Source organism: Acipenser ruthenus, chromosome 15, assembly GCF_902713425.1.
Source record: "Acipenser ruthenus chromosome 15, fAciRut3.2 maternal haplotype, whole genome shotgun sequence".
NCBI classification, from domain to species: domain Eukaryota; kingdom Metazoa; phylum Chordata; class Actinopteri; order Acipenseriformes; family Acipenseridae; genus Acipenser; species Acipenser ruthenus.
Window position 1 is genome coordinate 21098558 of NC_081203.1, and position 21741 is coordinate 21120298.

The following is a 21741-nucleotide window of genomic DNA, read 5'->3' on the forward strand; positions in this document are numbered from 1 at the left end:
ATTACTGGAACTTTCCATCAACAGTCAAAAGCACCTTTGACCATTGTTTCACAGTCCAATTTCTGTGTTCTTGTGCATATTTTAGCCTTTTAGTCTTGTTCCCCTTTCTTAACAGAGGTATTCTTACTGCAACACATCCTTTAAGTCCTGATTTCAAGAGTGACCTTCGTACTGTTGATTTGATGGACAACGACACCTGTGCCTTCTGCCAGTTCTGTTGTCAACTCAACGCTTGTCGTCTTTCTATTCCTTAAGGATATTATCTTCAAGTATTACTCGTCCTTGTTAGACAGCTTTTTGGGTCTTCCTGTCCTGGGTTTGTCAATTACAGATGATGTTTCTCTGTACTTGTTGATTATGCTTCGGATACCACACCTTGAAAATCAAGTGATGCGAGCTATTTCACTCAATGTTTTTCCTTCTTTATGCAAGTCAAGGTTGTTATAGTAGTAGAAAACACTAGTGGAGGCTTTGAGTAAAAATGCAACATATCTAAGACTTTTGCACAGCAGTGTATATCATATTGTATTTTCCATTTTCTGGATATGCATTTGTATTTTAGACGAATGCATATTCCTATTTTTAAACACTCAAAGTGACCTATTTTTCTCAAAATTTGGGAGATTCCAACTACCGTGATGTAAATGCGATGCCCTCTGGAATTGCTATGTATTGTAGGAAGGAGAATTCCCTTCCACTGTCTGAATGGAAGGCTCCCGTGCCTCTATGATGATGCCCCAGCTGCACCAATGTGTACCGCGGCTCAAGGTGCTACAATCTCACCTGCGCGATTTATTTTTTGTTGTTTTGAAACATTGTAACAATTATTTATTTTATTTTTTTTAGATACAATCAAGACTGCAGAATATGGCCAGTAATTTTCAAAACAAATATAATGACATTGAAGTGTTAGCAGTAAGTATTTATTTATTTATTTCATAGACAAAATGTCAGGTTTTACATATTTTGTTAATATTTATAATGTTCAAATTTGGCACCCCCCCCCCCCCCCCCCCCCCCCATCAGGCCAATAGTCCTGGGGAGAGTTGACTCAGACAGAGGTGAAAATACAGGAATTAGTGAAATAAGAAATCTGACTTGCTATGTATTGTTCATTGCTTTAGTCTTTGGATGCTTCAGCATTCTTTTTTTCTTGATAAATCAACATATGATATTTATTAGCAATATGGACTAGTTACAGAGAGAAGGTTGCCCACGAGTCTCGCAGTCATTATCCAGTTACAAAGAAAACAAATAGTTTTCTTTATTTTCTGTATATCCATGTATGGAAAAACATAATATAGTATCTGTATACATCTGTGCTAAGAATGTTTGATGCATGTGTGCTTTTAAACCATACTGACAATTAAAAGAGCTACAAAGTAAAATCTAGAATTCCAAAGCAGGTTGCATGTTATAAACCTGTAGCACAGTACGCTTGTGTGCTGGATCGGAAATGTGAGCTTGTTGAAGATGTGCTGTATTTTACTGGTCATGTTTACAGATATTACATTTCCTGTGATTTTCAGAATTCTGTTTGCTGGATAATGATTGCTAATGTATTAACAAGCGTTGCATGGACAGCTATGCTTTTTTATTCAGTCAGCCGTGCAGCTTGTTCTGTTGTAACCAGTAAGGGCTCTGAATAAATATCCTCATATTTCTTCTCACTTCTCCCTTAAAGATGCATTACTGGAACTTTCCTTGGCTTGCATGGTATTGACTGTTGTACCTCTACAACCAAATGTTGAAATGATTCTGCATAATTATTAAAAACATGAAAATGTGACTTGCACCTTTCATTTGATCTGGTGTGATCATTCAGCAGTGTCAACGGAATCCAATTGATGTTTTTATAAGTCTCCTACCAACACTTCACCAATTCACAATAAACCATTTGAGATAACAGCTTTTTTAGTGTTCTGCAAAATGTAACTGTGCCCTTTCCTTTGACTGTATACTGTATAGCTACCGTGCCATACTACCACACTTGTGTGAAACTATCATATCTCAAGAATTATATTATAATAAGACTGCACCCTTTGTGTGCTTTAAAATGAGTTGAATATAACATCTAGTTTGTTTGTTTGTTTTTACAGATTGACTTGCCCAAGGAAATGTTAATACACTTCTTGACACTTGAGGTGAGCAATACCAATGTTTAAAAATATATAAATTGTATTTATACATACTTTACAGTATTAAGTCAAGCCAGTGTATATTGTGTAAACCACATGTGGCTCAGTATGAGGGTGTTTAATTCAGAACAGATAAAACACATACCCCATTGTACTGTATGTAACCCATAACATAGGCGTAATTTACACCGGGGACATGTCCTCCTCACTTTCATTATTTCAGATACAATAATCTTTATGCATGCATCAGCTACAGAAACTGCCCCCCCCCACTTTTGAAACCAAAGTTACGCCAATGACCCATAACCAAGTTGATATTACTGTGTGATGAATTTGATATGGTGAAATTAATATAAAACACAGTGATATATTTTAAAGAGCCTGTCGCAACATTTGTAATAAAAAGAGCAGAGTGAATAAGTTTAACATTGATTCATTTTTATATTTGTTTTAGTATGATGGGGATGAGCAACTGTTTTATGCAAGTGTGAAACAGTTGCTCTCTCGACTGCCAAAGCAACGATATTTAAAATCAATCTGTGAAGAAATTCACCAGTTCAAAATAGTTAAGAGGTAACAATTTATTCTCTATCTATCTATCTATCTTTCTTTGTATTTTTTTTTTTTATTTGGTCCAGGAGTTAAGCCACTAAATCACTTTCATTATGGCTCTTCTCAGTCTGTGTTGGCTGTCTCCAGTAGTAACAACTTACAGTAGGAGATAACCAGCATTGATTCAGAAAAGTATATTGCTGTTTGACAACCCTCTTGAATGTATTAGGAAAAGTATATATTTGAACTTGGCAAAGACTGCATGAAAGAAAAATCCTTAATGAAATCCGTGGAGAATTCAAGGTAACCATATACATGACTCAATCCAGCTTCTGATTTCCCAGTTCAGCTGTATTCCCTGTTCTTAAGTATTAGTCCCACATTTGCAATTTGCCAGTGAGAGGTGACCTCTCCTGGCTCTGGTGATTTTAGTTGAAAGTATGATTTATTTAGGTGTGTTCTCTATGAACATGAGCTGGTAGTGTGGACACCCAACAGCACTGACATGTATATTTCTTTGTTTTTAGGGTGGCTGTGCTGGTTTTGTACAGCTATAAAGATGATTACTACAAGGTTCTCTTTTAAGCTTTAACAAAACAGATTTTCACGAAGAGCAAAATCCTTAGTGTTTTCTTCTGCCTTCTGTATTTTCTTCATGTTATACATCTGTTTAAAATGTTAAACACACACCTGCATACTGTAGATTGCATAAGAAGGAGATGTGTAAAAACATTTGATGGGTCATGGTTATAAAATAAATATTCATGGTTATAATCTTTTTATTAAAGAATATTGCTTACATGGCTGCAAAGAGGCTGTGTGAACATAAACTTCTCTTGTTGAACCAGGATAATAATGAGATGTATTTTTCAGTTGTTTTTATATAAAAAAAAAAACTATTAAAAAAAGAATACAAACAAAATGTGGTCTGCTTACATAAAGTATTCTTAGTTTTTTTTTTATTGGATATTATTATTTTTTTTTATTTAGGTTGTTGGTCCAACGGCACTAAATTTAAAGTCACTGATGTTTGTGGATGTCCATAGGCTGTAGCAAGCTTTTGGATTTGAATTCTTTACAGTTTATAGGCGGAAGTAAAGTAATTGCAGCTAACAAAAGCATGACATGTGGCCCTACACTAGGGTGAAACTGTCCGCACCTCTTGAGCACCTTCTTGCCTGTCAGTAACCAATCAGCTGTTTCCCCTGATGACTGTCATGCTTTGACCTCGAAGGCACTGGAGGGGGGAATTGACCAAGGAAGTAAAGCAGTAACAGACTTCCTGGAAGACAAGGCAATCAAAATGAGAACTTCCTTGAACTTGTACCAGGTGTCATGATTTCAAATGTGTTTATTCAGAACTGCACATTTGAACCCTATATAGTGAATAAACATCTGCGAACATCTCAAACCCCTGAGAAGATGCTGAGACATGTTAGTTTGTCATCCAAGATTTGTGCAATGTGGGGCCTGTGAAAGTTTAGCATTGAATTATACCTATTAGTGCTATACTGACAATGGCATTGCCTATGGCTGTTCAACAGTGTGGTGCAGAGAGCTTCCTCTGCTCTTCATTAACAGCCAAGCTAACCTGGGCAATTTGCCACACATGGACCGGAAAAAAGGCTCTTTCAAAACAAGTCTCAAATAAGAGCCCGCTCAGTTTTCAAACGAGGGGTATTTAACCCTTTCAGTCCTAAATTATTTTTACATATTTATACACCACCTCAGACTGGGACCTGGGAGTTCTGTGAGGTTCCATCACGATTTCTTCCGGCATACGTTAACATACAGCAACAAGATAAGGTGGGACCTGAAAGGGATAGTACAGTAAACATTGCTAAATGCATTTGCTTTATTACTGTACACATTTGAGAATGAAACAATTCACAGAATATACACATTCTTCAAGGCAACAACGATTTTGATCACAAATGTATTTATTTTTCAAGGAAAAATGTTTTACAAATCAAACATTTGCTGTTGGGAAAATAAATAAGCAACTTTACATGTTCTGAAGAGTAAAGTAGGCAAAGAAAAAAAAAGGTTAACGCAACTAAAAACGTACAGCAGGTGTGGCTCCATTGAGCTTTCCGCTCATTACCTGCTGACCACTCTAATTAGCTTTTAAAACTAGTTTTATTAATAATAAATAAAGCTATGTGAAAAAATAAATAAGGAACTCTCTTTCATCTAATTTGATATGCTTATTTTTACACTTGGTTACAAGCATTTGCAAAAGCATTTAACATGTAGCTTTTCTCCCCATGCCTTAGAAAACACTTAAAGTTAAGATTAGTAATATTCTTGAATATCATCATCACAGCAAGTTAACTCTATGTTATTAGTATACAAGCACACTGTCCAAAAAATAAGATACCCCAAAATAAAAATCTCTTTATATGTAAACCATATAATAATAATAGAATAACAATAGTTTGTTTGAACAATCCGCAATAATTTTGTAATGTATTTTACATGTAGTAAAACAAGCTCATCAGAACAGTAGTGCTTTTATATAAAACCAAATATGCAACTACTGCACCTTTGCTCCAGCTGTCAATAATATGGCACCCATCTTTCACAGCTCTCCTATAATTTAAGAAACTCTGCATTGCTCTGTACTGTTATATATTTTTTTTATATATTAAGTATTTTTTACAAACAAATCATTTAAATGATGTAACCGTTTTGTGAAACATGCATGTGGTAGAAGCAGCTTGTCGCAATGAACCACAGAAATATACAATTCTCATTTTTAAAATCAGCAGAACCTATATCCGCAGAGATCATCAACCTGCTAGTGTTAGGCTTTTAAAAATAGGGACCATATGCTGGTGTGTCTACAATTTACTTACCTAATGTGCCCTAAAAATAGAAGTGATTTAGACTTCCAGCTGAAACAGTTGTCCTCATTTTGTCTTGTTAAAGATGCTTAAAAACCTTCTCTGGTGCCCATCTTTTTTGTTGTACCGATGGCCCTTTTGAAAAACGTTTTTTTAAAAAACATACATTTCATAATTCACTCATTTGGTTTATTCACTAGGCCATGTTGACAGTAAATGGTAAAAGTCCTATATTTTCCTGCATAAGGACCCTCCATTAATACCACTGTTTTCAATGTCTCATGTTTTTTTTTTGATGTACAAGTCAGGTAGCGACATAGAGGGAGCCCTGTGATTGTGAGAGAGGCTTAACCCTCTATAGAACTACTGTGCCAAAATTCCACAGCTGCTGCAATACACATGAGGTGTAATCAAAGCTACCTCACTCCCAGCTTTTACCAGTAGAATTCATGTACATACAATTTAACCTGATAAAGTATGTTTTAAGAACTGTAACGCTGCTAAGTGTTTGCCGCCATTTTTTTTTTTTTTTGTCCTCTGTAGTTTACTTCATACAAAATTAGTGACCAGGTAATGCAGAATTTGTGTTAAATAAAACGTGCTTCTCTTTTTGAGCTCTTGTTAAAAACCCATTAGTAAGGAGGCAAGCATATACACGGTCTGCTGCATGCTGCTGGTAAATTCTTTAGATTAGGGTAGCTGAATGCTTTTGAAAGCGTTCAAAACTCATTGCAGTAGCTATAATGTTAAAATGCTCCAAATATGGGTAGAGAGAATGCATGACATTTGAGGAACAGGTAAGTAATACTTTAGCATCCATAACTATTAAACACCCAATAGTACTGAATTTGGAAATACTAAAAGAAACTCATTCAATGACAAGCATTGCTACAAGAAGCCTTTCTGATGTCTTTCAGCATTTGTCATTGAATTTAAGCATTTTAAGTAAGACTTTAACAGTTCTGTGCTGTTTTGCTGTCAAATAAATACAGTTGAGTAAAAGGTGTTCTGAATCTCCTTTCCATTAAAACAATGCGAAAAGGCAATGCAGATGCAGTATAAACAATGACGTACGTTTATTTGTGTAAGCATTGTACTGTTACACAGTGAGCACTCGGATATACGACACTCAGGTACGCGTTTTACTGTCCTTGTATTAAGAAACAAATCAATTCCCATTTTATATATAACAAATTAATGCACTTACCTGTCACTCGTGATTTCACACTCGCCATTTTTCTGATACAAGCCCATCTCTTCAATGTTACTATTTATTTGACTATCCGTCAGTCTGCATTTTTTTCTTGCATGTGCAAATCAGTCTGTCTTTATTGTGCAGTTACACAGCGCTTCATGCAGTTTAACCTGACGAAAATGCAGCAAAAATAAAGCAAACGAGACCAGCTATTGTAATGTAAAACAGTTAATCATTAACCAGTTTGATACTGTGATGTATTTTATTTTATTTTATTTTTTTAATCAGTAATCTTTAGTTGCTTTTGTGCATTTTCACAACTGTTGAACTGTAACATTAGGGCCATATCGAGCACTATATTACTGATTTTGAATACTGACTTTCTGGAAACTTTTTTTTAAAAATCTATTGCTAAATTGCATTGCCTTTTATGTTTTACGCAGTTCTGTGCATGGGTAACATTTTGATTTCATTTTGCTGTCGTTAACGGTCGTTTACTGGAAACCGGATTTAAAAGTACGTACTGTATTACAGCCCACGTGTCGTCTGTTTTGGCAAGTGATATTTTCAGAATCATACGTTGAAAATAGTACTGTACTAACAAAACCAACTACAGTACATCTAAATGGAAGCCTACTTATTTTACAAACACAGTCCTTTCAGCTATGTATTTTTGACATTGTACCTTTTTTGTGTTCCCTGAAAAACGGACAAGAGTTGGAACGGGCCAAAATGAAATAATCAGATATGAGTCACAACCATCACTGATGTCAGAAATTATAGGGTCGGATATGTGAGTGCCGACTGCGTACTGGATTTGGCTGTGTGGGAATGGTTGAGGAATATCACATTTTCAATTCATACTGTTGCACACAGGGTTTGCCTTAGTTGAGGTTATTTAAAGCTTTAGTAAATTTATATATAAAAGATCACAAGATAAGATTGCAGATGTACTTAGTTTTGCATTGCAATATCCATTCAATGAATGTCCATTTTATGGGCTGTAAAATGAAACCCAAATCCCAGGCCCCCGTGTGTGTTTCTATCCCAGCAGCCGGCTTTGCTGCTGCTGCTGTTTTTCTGCTTGATCGCTGTGTCTTTCATTGCTGATTTGAACTTGCTTCTGTGGGCACATTTACTCTGCATTCATTCCTGACATTTCGAAATGCATTCTCCTTTGAAGGCTCCATATATACGACAGAGTTTTTGTTCACATGTTTTTTCAAAATTACGGTCTAAAAAAAAAAAAAAAAAAAGCCATAAAGAGACACATACAAAGTAATTTCAATGTAAAAAAAATGTATCTAATGATACAGTGAACAAAATATTATGATGTATTTATACGTTACATACCATTTTTTATATTTTCTAATACACAGTCATTATTATATTAGGGATAATTTATTATAATAAACCTGTCGTAAAGAATCGGTGTCAAACACATTATTCTAATTTTCGGGTTTCTGTTTCCAATTGGATGAAAATGTCAGTATCCATATTCCTAATTCAATGACCTTATATTACATTACATTTAAAATGTTGTTTTCAAGACTCTGGACCACTTAATTTTACTGAAAGCTCAGGTCGGTTTGTCAGGAGGTGTCTTAGCTTGATTAATGTATTTATGTTCGGTGTATCTCTATGCATTGTTCGTAGTGTCCTGCCTTCCTTTTAATGTTACCTTTACGTGGTATCTGTTGGCATAGGGCGATTTCCTTTGCTGATTGCTCTCTGATGCATTTGTACTTGTGGTGTGAGGCACTGTAAACATGTCATTCACATGGTGTTATATGTTCTAAAGTGCTGTGTGTTACTAAGGCGTTAATGTATTTCTTACCTTTTTGGGTGCACTGTAGCAAGGCATTTGTACCCATTTCTTCTTGTTTATTACAAGAGCAGCTATGAGGAATATGACAGTAGTCAGCAATATACCGGCTAGAATCCAGGCTGCAGATTGGTATATCAATGCAACCTCCGTCTGGCTTGGGTAATCTTCATTTTGAATTTTTCCTTCTGAAATGAAGTATACAAGAAGACACTATTTCATTTCAAATGAATCCCCATCAGATTCCTCAGATGCAGTTACACAGCACTACACACTTCCTGTTGTGTTATGTTTTATAATACTTTCATTCTATGCATTTCCAAAAAACACTTCATAGAGTGAGCATAGATCATCTGTTATCAATGTGAATTACATGGTAGATGAGAGCTAAGAGTAAGAATGCCTTATTGTAATCAAACGATTTTAAATATTAACACCACAGAACACATATGAATTTGCTTTTGTTAAAATCTCTCTTGATGAGACCTCTAAATACATTTGAATTGGCTACTCATTATTGAACGTTTTTATTTATTTTTAAAATACAAGCTTTTATAAAGAAACTTTTTTGCAATAGAAATTTTAGCAAATAGGTTTGTCACTGCAGGTGTGGAAAAACTTGTCAAACTGAAGGGCCCTGGATTATACAGCTAAAATACCTTTGATCTTCTAAACTGTTGACTGACACTTTACCTGTAATTGAAATAATGTGTGGAACTTCAGTTGTGGACAACCATTGTTCAGTGTCCTCTGGATAGGTTTTCACAGAGGGGGTAAGAGTTGACAGCAACGTTGGCAAGACCTTTGTGCCATCTTTACAGAAGGAAAAAAGGAATCCGTTAAAATAAAAAGCAACTTGGTATGTTTATGAAATATCTTATAGGTATTCTCTGTGCTGGTTAGATTCACTTTGTATGATTTTCAGTTTCAATCATAGCATTCTGGTGACTTTTTAAACCTCAGTGTTCAGAGTACCACTGTGGCCTCAATATAGCTCTCAGAATCACATCTAACCTCTGATTATATCTGGCACACCAGAGTATAACCATTAACCGCCCCCCTGCAACACTTCCTGAATCCACGAACACCCCGGTGTAGCAGATGTACCTGAAGGTCAGACGTGATTCTATGAGCTCATCCAAAGTCACAGGGGTACTTACATGTTTTAAAAAGTAACCAGGATGTGATGGCAAGCACAAAATTATAAAACTTAAATGAAAACATCCAGAACAACAGACTGCGCTTGATACTGAAGTATGATCAAATATACATTAGATACCAAGTTGTAATAAGTGCTGACAGCAAGATACTGATTGTGGAGTAAACTGAGCTGTTATATCAATAGAATAAATAAAGCAAGAGCTTCCTAGCAGTACTTCAGGTACTTCAATGTAATGTGCTTTTGCAGGAATAAAACAATAAAAATCTGAATGAAATGTCTCCATAATTTCTGACAGCATTGTAAGTATTATGGGAAATCTTTGTGCCTAAAAACAAAAGGGGAGAATACGAGCTCACACTCACATTGTCTGGTCACTCTGTTCCAGCTCTGTACGACATTTAGATACAGCTCTTTTACATTTATTAACAATTTCTGCATACGGATCAGACAGCCCCCCTATCTTTGTTCGGATCAGACAGCCCCCCTATCACAAGCTTACTAATTATCCCCCTGTCCAGATAACTTGTGCAGAGGATATACAAGGACATTTTAAAAATGTTTTTAGTTTTTATTCTGGATTGGACTGCTTTAGCTTTTAAAGTGAGTTTCAAGATTCTAAAGTCTTTTCAGCCTTTAGAAGGCATCTACTGTAGAATAATGACTGTTATACTTGGAATCTGATTTGCTCAGATGACCTGTTTATATATTCTTTAGGAAGTTATCATATTAAAATCACTGACACTGCCAGACACGAAGTCATCGTTGCCATTTTTCATTAAACATTACCTAAGCAATATGGGCAACATTGCCCTTTCCGCAAGACAGGAACTCTGCAAAAAGCAGGAGGGCAGCTTTGAGAGAAGCACTGGATGGTTCCATTACTGCATGTGCAGCTTGTGCAGGGATTAGCTTTCCAAGATTCTCCAGCCAAAAGAATCTCTCCTTCGCTGGATATACAGTACTCAGGCTGACTGCTGTTTACAGGTAAAAGTGGTTTAAGATGGTCATCTGGGGAGATAGATAAAGTTGGGTTGAGGATTATGATTTGTCAGCCTATGAAATCACAGATCATCCCATTCAGTTTGTTTGACTACATCTAATGGCAATCATTGAGAAATACAACAGATGCAGCTGGTCGAAGACATAGTTAATTTAGTTAAAAATAATAAACAAAACGTCCTTTTAAAACCAATATAATTGATTGACTCTAAAAATACATGAATATTGGGACTGTTTTCTCTTTGTAGGGTTTATGTCATACTCAATCTTGCCCATAGTGCATCATAGAACCACTGCATACAGCAACTCCATTATTTCTTCTTTTTCATGCCAAAACATACAGTAATATTTCTACAGATATCAAATACATTATATAGCGCTGCTGGCACATTGCAAATATAATACCCATATTTAAAAAGGGAGACAAGGCGGAACCAGGAAACTTCAGACCCATCAGTCTCACCTTCATAACATGTAAAATCATGGAATCAAGTGTCTGAGAGAAACTAGAGCAGTATCTATACAGCAACAGCATCATCACAGAGACAGCGAACACAGATTCAGAAAAGGGCGCTCCTGCCTGACAAATCATAGACCTCAACGAAGAAGCCACTGCAACTATGGACACAAAAAAAGCCTATGACATAATCTACTTGGACTTCTAAAAAATCTTTGACAAAGTGCCACATGAAAGGCTAATCCTCAAGCTGCAATCCGTGGAAATACAAGGTAGTGCATGCACGTGGATACCAAACTGGTTAAAACACAGGCACCAGGAGAGGACTTGTAAGAGGGGAAAACTTTAATTGGAGCTCTGTCCTTGGACCACTCATGCTTCTTTCCTAAACCAATGACTTAGATGGGCGGATAGTTAGCAAACTAGTCAAATTTGCAGACGCAGACACTTTTACAGCCACCCAGGAAATCCATAAAGGGTTAGACCACATTTAGAACTGGGCAGAAACATGGTAAATGAAATTCAACGTCAACAAATGGAAAGTGTAACATGCTGGACACAAAGTTCTGAGATCAATCACCTAACGGACCGAGTGAGCTTAGATGGGCTAATTGGCCTTGTCTCATTCATAAACGTTTTTTTTGTACAGAGCTTGTAATGAAGTGTTGCTGCTGGAAGCAGGTACAGGAGTCACAGCTGATACACACCAGTTTGACGCCATGTCTCGAAGGAGAAAGATTTCTGACTGTCATACATTATGTACATGCAGAAGTGTTCAATTATAATGTAAATACCACATGCTTGAAAACTTTTTCTGCACAAAAACTGCCATGTTCCAGGAAGCCAAAAATGTAACCTCTATATAAAACGTAGCACTGCATACCTGGGCAAGTGTTGCAGCATGTATCCATGCTTTTGACAGGCGTTTGGCAGAGAACGGGAGGGCAGACCTCGGTGTCACACAGAACACGGCCCTTCCTGCAGGTACAGTAGGTGCACTCATCAAGCTGCCACGTCTCTCCTTCCACATAGAATTCTCCTCCTGGGGCTTTGCACACAGCAAGATCAACTGCATCAGGCTGCTGTCCACTGCCAGATTCATCTGGAAAACAAATACTGTTATTCAGCAGCGGTAGCCACTCAACAGTTAACATTTTTTCTATACAAACTTTATCTGACATTTCTTCCCTGCACGAGTTGGATGTTGTCTTTTCCTCGCCAGACTGATCCCAACCATCCTGTTCTGTAGTGAGAGGATCACAACGAAGCTATGCCTGGTATCCAGGCTTATACAGTACCAACCTTATATTAAAATAATAATCACATGAGGCATTACACTGATCGTTGAACCCTGTTGACCCCCTGCTTACTTAAAATCACAATTAGCAAAGAGAAAGTTCATGCTTCACATGTCAAGAGTTGCGTTAAAAGAAAAAAACTCACAAAAGTTGCTCAACCATATATTTTAACCTTTGACCTTTTGTCTGACCATACTCATAATTGTTTCATTTTAACAATTGTGCAAACTGGCACAAAAATAAATATATTAATAAGATATGATTACACTAATCTTGGCTTGGGTAAACTGGGTACCTTGTTACAGTACAACCTCAGGTGGAAAAGAATTTGCCTACAGAGTGAAAAATGCTGAAAATACTTGGTAACGTGATGAATATATTTACTTTCAAACTAGCATACTGCCTTCCTTTGGAGCCTAATGAGATTAAAATGTTACAATACCCAGGACTGAATAAGACTCAGCTCCCCTCACAGGGGTGCTACATAAAAGCTGCACTTGCCTTCACAGCTCGGGCAGCACTGGCCTGTTCGGACCACAGGATGTAAACAGCTTGGAACAGGGCATGTAATCAACACACACATCTCCCGAGCAGCCTGACAGAAACAATCCCGACAGCCGTCATGCCAGCTCTCCCCCTCCTCATAACCATCACCAGTAGCTGTGACACAGTAGTTGGCTTTGGGAGCAGGAAGTGAAGTGCTTGGAACATGTTTGGTCTCTGTAGAAAAATATGCTGTTAACTAGAAGTATTTCATTGTATTACAGTGTACTGTATTGTCTTTCACAATGGCTTCAAACTAAATTATTGTTAGTTCTACCTTTGAATGTAAACATCAATTTCTCTTTTATACTTTCACCTGAAGAGACCTTTGAGGTCTTGAAAGCTTGTGATTAATTATTGTTTAGTTAGTCCAATTAAAGGTATCTCCTTGTCTATCTAAACTAAATAATAAAATACAAAGCAATATCGAAGACTTTTTTTGTGTTGTTTAGCCTCTTAAATTGTATAAACGCAGTCCGTAATGTTTAAGATTGGAGTCATTACTTGATTTATGCTTAAATATTATTTTTACAAAGCAATCTTAACAATCTGATTGAGGTGGTATGTTCTATAGTGCAGTGTTGTATCTTCAGAGAGCTTTCAAAGCGAATGTACTTCCGAGTAGTTCATAAAACATGGCCTGTAGCAAAACTGCAGGGAAAGATGCTGCTATGGTGGAACAACAACTGCAAATCTGAGTAAGTATGTAATTCACCAAGACGTTAAAGTCGTGCAGTTTGTTGAGTTCTGCTCTGACGTCAATCTGTCGTTCAATCTCATTGAAACGTGAGGAGTTAGTTATTGCACTATAAAAAAGGGTCTCAAGTATAAATACTGCATGAATTAAATATAAAATTGATCACAATTAAATCTACGGTAGACGATCAACCAGCAAGAAAGTAACGATTTGTCTTAGACTTTAATATAAATATGTAGTTCTACAACCGGTACCATATTTAAAAAAGTCTACACCTCAAACTAAAACGATATGATCGTCACTTCTCTAAACTAATGAAATGAATTAGGACTGAGGTTCAAACTAAAATCAACATCTTATTTTTGTATTTGTTCTTACATGCAAGAAAGGTGGAAAAATTAACTACAAAAATAAACAGTGACCCATGTTTCTTTTGTTGTTGCTTTTCTTTATCATCAAACCCAAGGGGTCTTTCCCTAAAAGTTTGAAAAAGATTCTCAACATTAGAGCTATAAAATGGAGCGATTGCTTTAAGGTAGGTGCCATTTACTTATTTCACCCTGTAAAACATGCATGAATTGTACCTTTGCACAGACAGATGGAGCACCCTTTCTTATTCTGCTGATAACCCTCCCGGCATTCCTTATCACAAGTAAAAGGAGGGCATTTCACACAGCGACACATCTCACAGCCATGTTTGTTTCTCCTGTGTCAAAAGAACAGCACAAGATCAGATCTGTTAAACCTCACCAAACATATTATAGTGCAGGTTAGAATAACGAGATCAATGTACAGAGATGCGAATCTACTGCACAAAAAGGGCAACGTATAAAAAGGATCAGCTGATACTATATCTTTTTTGAAGACTGAAATGCTTAGTTCCCAGTTATTTGCATTACCTGCAGCAAATGAATAGATCCATGCAGTTGCATTTCTGGGTTAGTACTAGCCGTTTAAGGGACATTTAATTTTTTTATGTAAAAATGCAACACAAAATCAATACAGAATATGAATGTAAATTCTTATAAAAACAGTATGACATGGCCAGTACTAAAGGGTGGGAGGGTCCTTTTCCACAGATGTGGTTCATGTATATATTGTTGTATATATTGTGTATATATTGTTGTATGAGGTTTCCAGACACTGCCTGGTGGCAGCCTTCACAATTCACGGTTTCAATGTATTATAACTTATACAATTCTGACTAATACAATCGAAGCTGAAGGGTGGTTTGCAGGCCAATATATTTGTCGATGTTAGTGAAAGATCTTTAACATTCTTTGTACTGACTTTGATATTTGTGTGTGTCCTAATCAGACTTACACATATCCATATGGACAGGTCTTACTGCAGGACATCGGACGACATTTAGGTATCTGAGAAGTACATTCACATACAGGACAGCCATAATCATCCGTCTCGTAACCAAAGGGACACTGGAGTGAGCAGTACGTGTCCAGATCTGGACAAGATTCATCTGAAACAAGAAAGCATTAATAGAATCAAAAATGCATTTGTTACCCTCTAGCTATTGCTATATATCTAATGAAGAGTATGTGAACACTATGTGGCACAGTCCAGATTGACAACAAGAAAGTCACATTTATCACTGCCAAGGACTTCTTCAAAAACAGACTCCATAAAGTCTATTGCCTTGTGATAATGCAGGCACCACACACTCCTCAGATTCTGCTTGCAGCTTCTCTCTCTATCATGGCCTCCAGCTGATCAGCTCATGGATCCCCAGCTGTTAGAGTGCGCTCCAGCTCTTCAAGTCCCCAAGTGCAGGATTTGCCCGACAAATGCAAACTAGCTACTGAGGACAGAAATTCAGCATGGCTCTAGGATTTTGGACTCACATTCTTAGCTCTTATGGCATCCAGATGAATAGGATGCATACAGTAAGTGCCACATGTGTTGTGATCTGTTTCAGCCATATTACAAACAGGAGGGGTGAGCAGGGGGCAGGAGATTTCAATAATCTGGTTTTAGACATAATGGGACCTTTCTGGCCTCAGAGGTAGTTGACAGATTTTTAAACACCTACGTTAAAAAGCACGAAACCATTTGAAGTGGATTTTCTGTTTTAATGTATTAACAACTGTATATTGTAAATTAGAAAATAGACACCTTTTCTTTTTCAATGTATAAATGCATTGTTTTTCTACAGGAAATCTGTATAACGGAAGCGAGTCATGCCCATCATGTTTGGCCAGACTGCAGTGCAGAAGCTACCATGACATGTAATGGCTGCAGATATTGCAATAAGATTCGCTCAAAAGTCTTAAATGATAATAAGATATCCTGAACTGTATCAGTACTTATGACCATGCCAGTCCTTTTTTGAGCTTGTGTTAAAAATATGTATTGCCATTGAGCACTGTTTTTTTTTATTAATTTATTAGTTTAACCACCAATTTAAACCACAAGGTGTCAGTATTTATGCACATCTGAATATGAGCAACTTGCTTAATGCTTCCCAGTATTGACAATATTGAAACAAATACTACAATTAAGCTCTAATGGCACAGGACATTTAGTTCCAATACATGGTAAAATATATTCCATAGCATACCAAAAGATATTGGCCAATCATCTGAAACCCCCCACTGTAAAACTTGGTTTAAAGCGCAACTGGACGTTCCAACACAACAACGATCCAAACCACACATCAAAATCTACTTCAGAGTGGTTAAAAAAGAATAAAATCAAGGTTCTGGAATGGCCTAGTCAAAGTCCAGATCTAAATCCGATTGAGAATCTTTGGTATGAGTTGAAGAAAGAACTGGAACATTTTTGCATTGAAGAATGGTCAAAAATCACTAAAGAATCATGCCAAAAGCTCATTGACAAATATCCTAATCGTTTAAAAGAGGTTAGTATTGCTAAAGGTGCTTCAGCTAGCTATTCATTTAAATTTTCCTTCTTAGGGTATGAACACTTTTGAATTAGCATTTTTGGAGTTTTGCAAAAAAATTGCTGAAATAAATAATTTCTTGTAACTTTTGCTAAAAAAGATTTCTAAAAAAACACTTACTTGTTAAGCATTTACATAGCAAGCATCCATTCTTATCTTGCATAAATCCGTATGGACAGTCTTTCTCTGAAAGAGTGCAGTTCTCCAGTTTCGGACAGGTAATTGGACTAACTGTTTCATACGTAGGCTCTGAAATAAGCAATATGCAAGATGTGTGAAGCTATAAAGCAGTAAGCAGTACAAATGTCAAAGTTATTCTATAAACACATGGATACGCACAGATAACTACATACTGTACATGCCTACATGCATACATACATACATACATACATAATGAATCTCAGTGATACAACAAACCTTTCACCACAAGCGAGGAGAGGCTTGCTAAGGTCCACTTTATCTTAATATGCTATTAATATCAGATAAAACTGCATTAGTAATTCCTGTTCCTTAAGTGAAGGACTGTAGGTGATGTCCATTGTTTTAAGGTTAGTTTCTCTCATTTCATGTTCAGGGAGGCAAAGCTAACAATGTGATTGACAGCATGGCTATGGAATGGAGTCCTATTGGAATGAAGAACTATTGGGTATTTTGTAGCCTTTAAAAACAATGGATCCTATTCACCGTTGTCTGTTTTTAGACACTTCATTATTTGATCCATCAAAATTTAACTCATGAGCTTAATATTTGTGAAACAAAACACACTTTATGCATCTAAAAAGGTTGATTATATTGTCCTACTGAGAGGTCGAACTTAATTTTTTTTAAACATACATCCTAGTGAATGTAACCTTTCACATGTTAGAATACAAGGTATCCAGTGCACCTTCACAGAACGAGCAGCACTCTCCGTGTATCTTGACTGGGTTTTGGCAGGTCTGTTTGCATGCCATGGCGGTGCAGTGAGGATCCCCATCAACACACTGACAGAACGTACAGTCATCCTCTTTCCACTGCTCTTCATGGTGCCTCAGTTTGTTGTTTACCCAGCAGCTCGCTCCACTGCTCCCGAGAGAAAACAACCCTGTATCTTAAAGGAAAAATAGCGCATATCATATAGAGTACAGCAAGTGCAGACAGACAGCAAATCAAATGCATGCAGTTTAACTTGAGGGCTCTGTGCCAGTAGAAGATTTATCAGGTAACACTTTTGGCTCATAGCTATTAAATGAAATGTTTGCTGGTAAAGCACATTATCCAAAATATCACAATAGTGTTCTGCAGTCATGGTTGGACAAGTTTGGACAACCACTCACACAGCCATCTGAAACAGTTTGTACTCACTACATTCACACTTTGATTCATGATACACTCCAAAGTCTACAGAAGAGTGGTTCTACAGTGTGCAGCTGCTTAGCCATTGTAAACAAGCTAATGAATAGATGTCTGTATCCACACAGACCATGTTACACTGTGTAATAATAATAATAACAGAATATCTATTATTATTATTATTATTTATTATTATTATTATTATTATTATTTATTTCTTAGCAGACGCCCTTATCCAGGGCGACTTACAATCGTAAGCAAATACATTTCAAGTGTTACAATACAAGTAATACAATAAGAGCAAGAAATACAATAACTTTTGTTCAAGCAAAGTACAAGTGTGACAAACCACAATTCAATAATACAGCAGATAATAGTGATAGTTACATCAGGATATGATTAAATACAAAGTACTACAGGTTAAACACTTGGCAGATTACAGTATTCTGAAGTACAGGATTAAATGCAGTAAAATAGGGGGCAGATAAGAGCAAAATAAAGCACATTTACATGAAGGGTGATAGTGTCCCAGGATACAAACAGAGGAGTTCTACAGGTGCTGTTTGAAGCACCTGTAGCGCCTTTCATAGTAGACCACCATCACAAAGTGCTTTACAGAGTGAACTGTGCATTATATGCAGAGTCACTTACAGTAGGACACTGATTTAACATCTCATCTGAAGGACGGAGCACAAGGAAGTTAAGCGACTTGCTCAGGGTCACACAGTGAGTCAGTCAGTGGCAGTGGTGGGATCTGAACCGGTGACCTTCTGGTTATAAGCCCTGGACTTTAACCACTGGACCACACTTAATGATCAAATAATATTATTCTTTTGATCAATGATTTAGTGATTCTTATAATTAGCTATTACTATAATACTGTCACCCTTAGCATAACTTCATGCATGTTCTATTTATTGAACAGAGCAGGAGGTAATTAGGATACCCGTCTAATTAAGGTCTAAGTGGCTTCTCCTCTGCCAGGTCTATTTCGAGCAGTTATCTGTAGCTCAAGGTGGAATGTTGAAGGGAGCAGTGCAGCAACATTCACTCAGTTCAGAGATAATTTGCTTTTGTACTGTCCCAGTTATTGGGGGTTCTCTTGTCAGTTCAAGTATTTTGCACTATAGACCAATTGTTCAGGGTCATGTGGATTGTAGATTAAGGTGCCTTAAGGCTTCTTCTCTTTTCCTTGGATTATTTTGCTTTGTCTAAGGTTGGGTTATTCAAATAATATTCCAGCACTATTTTTTTTTTTTACAGGGACTGTTGGCGATAGGCTAGGCATGCCTGCCGTTGGATAAACCCTTTTGTTGATTTGATCAGGACAGGAAGCATCCCTTGCAGTTCCTGTTGGGTTCCATTTGGCCACCACATTGTCTACGGGGGACTTTGGGATGCAGATTAGCCCTGCGTAATATGTGATCCTTATGGGTGTCACGATGGAGGATAGTGAAATTCTATCGCCATACCTGTAAGCATTTTGAAAAATCACCAAATTCTAAATCAACACTACCCAAGGGCATGATCAAAGCAAATGTCCTACACAGCCAAGCCAGATGTCATCACGTCACACACATGTCTCCGATTATAGAGACGGCAGGCTTCAGAGAAGAGTTTCACTTCTCATGAGTTCTGAAATCTATAAGAGCCCTCCGGCAAGAAGCAATAAAATAAAACAAAGCTACTTCCTCCAGTCCAAAAAAGCAGCTACAAGCCAGTGCACACTGGATCTGTTTTACTGCCGTTGTGGTGATCACACGCAGCAGCGGATTGAATCAATTTGATCTGGATTCCAACATGAATGCATTACTACTACAATGCAATTATAATGATTGTAAACGGCTTTATTTGTGCTGTACAAAAGGAATGTATACATTCCAATAAAGGCCAACTGCCAATCAGTCCCAGATACATTTGTTTGCCCTAAAATGTAGAAATTCTTTCATATAAACTACCTAGAAAGCCAAACACTAATCAATTGAAATTGTCAGAAAAAAATATGAATACTGAAGCCTATTATAGTAATGTGATTCTACTTTAACAAAGCTATTTAAAGCAGTTCCTGAAATGGGCCTGGGTCTTAACTTCACTCCATTGATGAAATGGCCAGCTGTCAACGCATCCATGTACATAAGAGTAAGCATAATCATGGCAGTTGCTTTCTCTTCAAATACTAATTTCAATGCTATAATCTATAAACTGTGGACAATGAAGAAAACTATTTAAAGCAGTTTTGTTCCCAACATGCACTCCTTTGTAATGTGATCAAATTGACAACGGTCTTAATACATTCAAGTAAACTGGAGTAACTACTGTACAACAATGGCAAATGTTCTTTATATTTCTTATTAGAAGGCTGTATTTCATCAGAGAAACAGTAACTTCAATCTCATCAGTTTGTGTGACTTGTGGCACGCACAGTGCTTTCTAGATACTTTAACCCTGGATGTTTGAGAGTAAACAATTTGTGGTGGTTTATTTCAACTTGCATTAAACATAATCAGGTTCTAGTTTATCATCAATGTTAGATTGTGGAACCAGAAATGGCCAAATCAATTGTGGCCATTGGTGCAACGCCATAGGCTATAGCAGTGCTGCTTTGGGGCTTTCACTCAGCACATTGCATTGCTTCCAGTTCTACATTTTATCGGCCTGCAATAATAACTTACTCTACCACCAAAACATCTTTTGGTTTGAGAATTACAGGTCTACATTATGAAGAGAAATGGCTGCTGACTTCTGTGTTTATTTATTCCCCCTTCTCTGTTTATAGAAATGTTTAGATTTTTATTTTAAAAACATTTATACCAAAACAGTGGTTTAGATTTGTATCAATGTTTTGTTTTTTTTAATACCAAACAGTGAACTGACTGGTTGCTTCTGGCATTGCACAAAAGTACTTTTCTCTATCAGTTTGATGGACTTAAAAACATTCAGTAAGCTACATAAATGGGCGAGTCAGTGAACACAAAAATTCAATTGGATTTTGAATATTGTGAAGTTCTACAGCAGGATGCTGATGGAGCATTTCAAGCATTCTCTCATATTGCCACAGTCTAGTTCTTAAGAGTGCACTTGTATTATTTTTACCTTTACACACTGGGCAGCATTCTCCCTCTGGGATGTAGAAACTCTCACATTCCAGCTCAGCACATTCAGCTTTGGAGCAGAAAGATATCCCCCCTCGACACTGGCACAGCCAGCAGGTATCCATCCGATACACCTGCCCCTCTGCGTATTCCTTCTCATTGTGCACACACTTTGGTGAAACTGCAGCAGGAACGACACAATGCATTAATGAATCAATGTATCAATCACTTTAGTTAAAAGAAACAAACAAACACAGTAGACTTCTCAGGGGTTCGTCTACACAATGAATCAGATGTTACATGACTGTGTAAATTACATTCAGTGCAGTTAAACTGCCACCTAACCACTTTGCATGTTGGTCCCAACAGGTTGCACTATTGCAGAGTTGTTTTTTAAAATGGGTCGCCATTTCCAAGCCACAATCCTGTCGGAAACCAATTGAACAAAAAAAAAAAAAAAAAAAACCAGAACGGAAAAGTGGGGAAGAGGTAATCCTAACCATTGTGATGGCCATTATACAAAACGTATTTACAGACTTTCTACAGAGTGCAGCATAAAGCACATATCTCACTGAGATTGACATCCCTTTTCACAGGACAGCCACGTGTAGGCCGCAGGCAGGAGCAGTAAAACCAATATAAATACCGGAAACTCTTGTTGTCTCCATGCCAAGCCTTAGGGATTAGA

General features: G+C 37.1%; 2 protein-coding genes across 4 annotated transcripts in view; one reads left to right on the forward strand and one right to left on the reverse strand.

The window, feature by feature from the left end:
* Positions 1 to 3631, forward strand: part of LOC117974001 (eIF-2-alpha kinase GCN2-like) — a 30857-nt gene extending 27226 nt beyond the window's left edge. For 2 of the 3 annotated variants that reach the window (XM_058987416.1, XM_058987417.1), the window contains 4 exons: positions 847 to 915; positions 2100 to 2144; positions 2593 to 2711; positions 3218 to 3631. In XM_058987416.1, the coding sequence (XP_058843399.1) occupies positions 847 to 915; positions 2100 to 2144; positions 2593 to 2711; positions 3218 to 3275 (291 nt within the window). In that variant the 3' untranslated portion in view covers positions 3276 to 3631. The remainder of the gene's footprint in view (positions 1 to 846; positions 916 to 2099; positions 2145 to 2592; positions 2712 to 3217) is intronic. The other variant, XM_058987418.1, reaches the window with a different exon arrangement.
* Positions 3632 to 4612: 981 nt separating this feature from the next.
* The window catches only part of LOC117417960 (cysteine-rich motor neuron 1 protein-like), a 35950-nt gene continuing 18821 nt past the window's right edge, over positions 4613 to 21741 (reverse strand). The window contains exons 5-15 of the mRNA XM_058987419.1: positions 21055 to 21234; positions 17516 to 17719; positions 16750 to 16878; positions 15036 to 15189; positions 14297 to 14418; positions 12974 to 13192; positions 12058 to 12276; positions 10505 to 10726; positions 9250 to 9369; positions 8569 to 8744; positions 4613 to 7966 (exon numbers count right to left, since the gene is read on the reverse strand). Of these exons, the coding sequence (XP_058843402.1) occupies positions 7832 to 7966; positions 8569 to 8744; positions 9250 to 9369; positions 10505 to 10726; positions 12058 to 12276; positions 12974 to 13192; positions 14297 to 14418; positions 15036 to 15189; positions 16750 to 16878; positions 17516 to 17719; positions 21055 to 21234 (1880 nt within the window). The 3' untranslated portion in view covers positions 4613 to 7831. The remainder of the gene's footprint in view (positions 7967 to 8568; positions 8745 to 9249; positions 9370 to 10504; positions 10727 to 12057; positions 12277 to 12973; positions 13193 to 14296; positions 14419 to 15035; positions 15190 to 16749; positions 16879 to 17515; positions 17720 to 21054; positions 21235 to 21741) is intronic.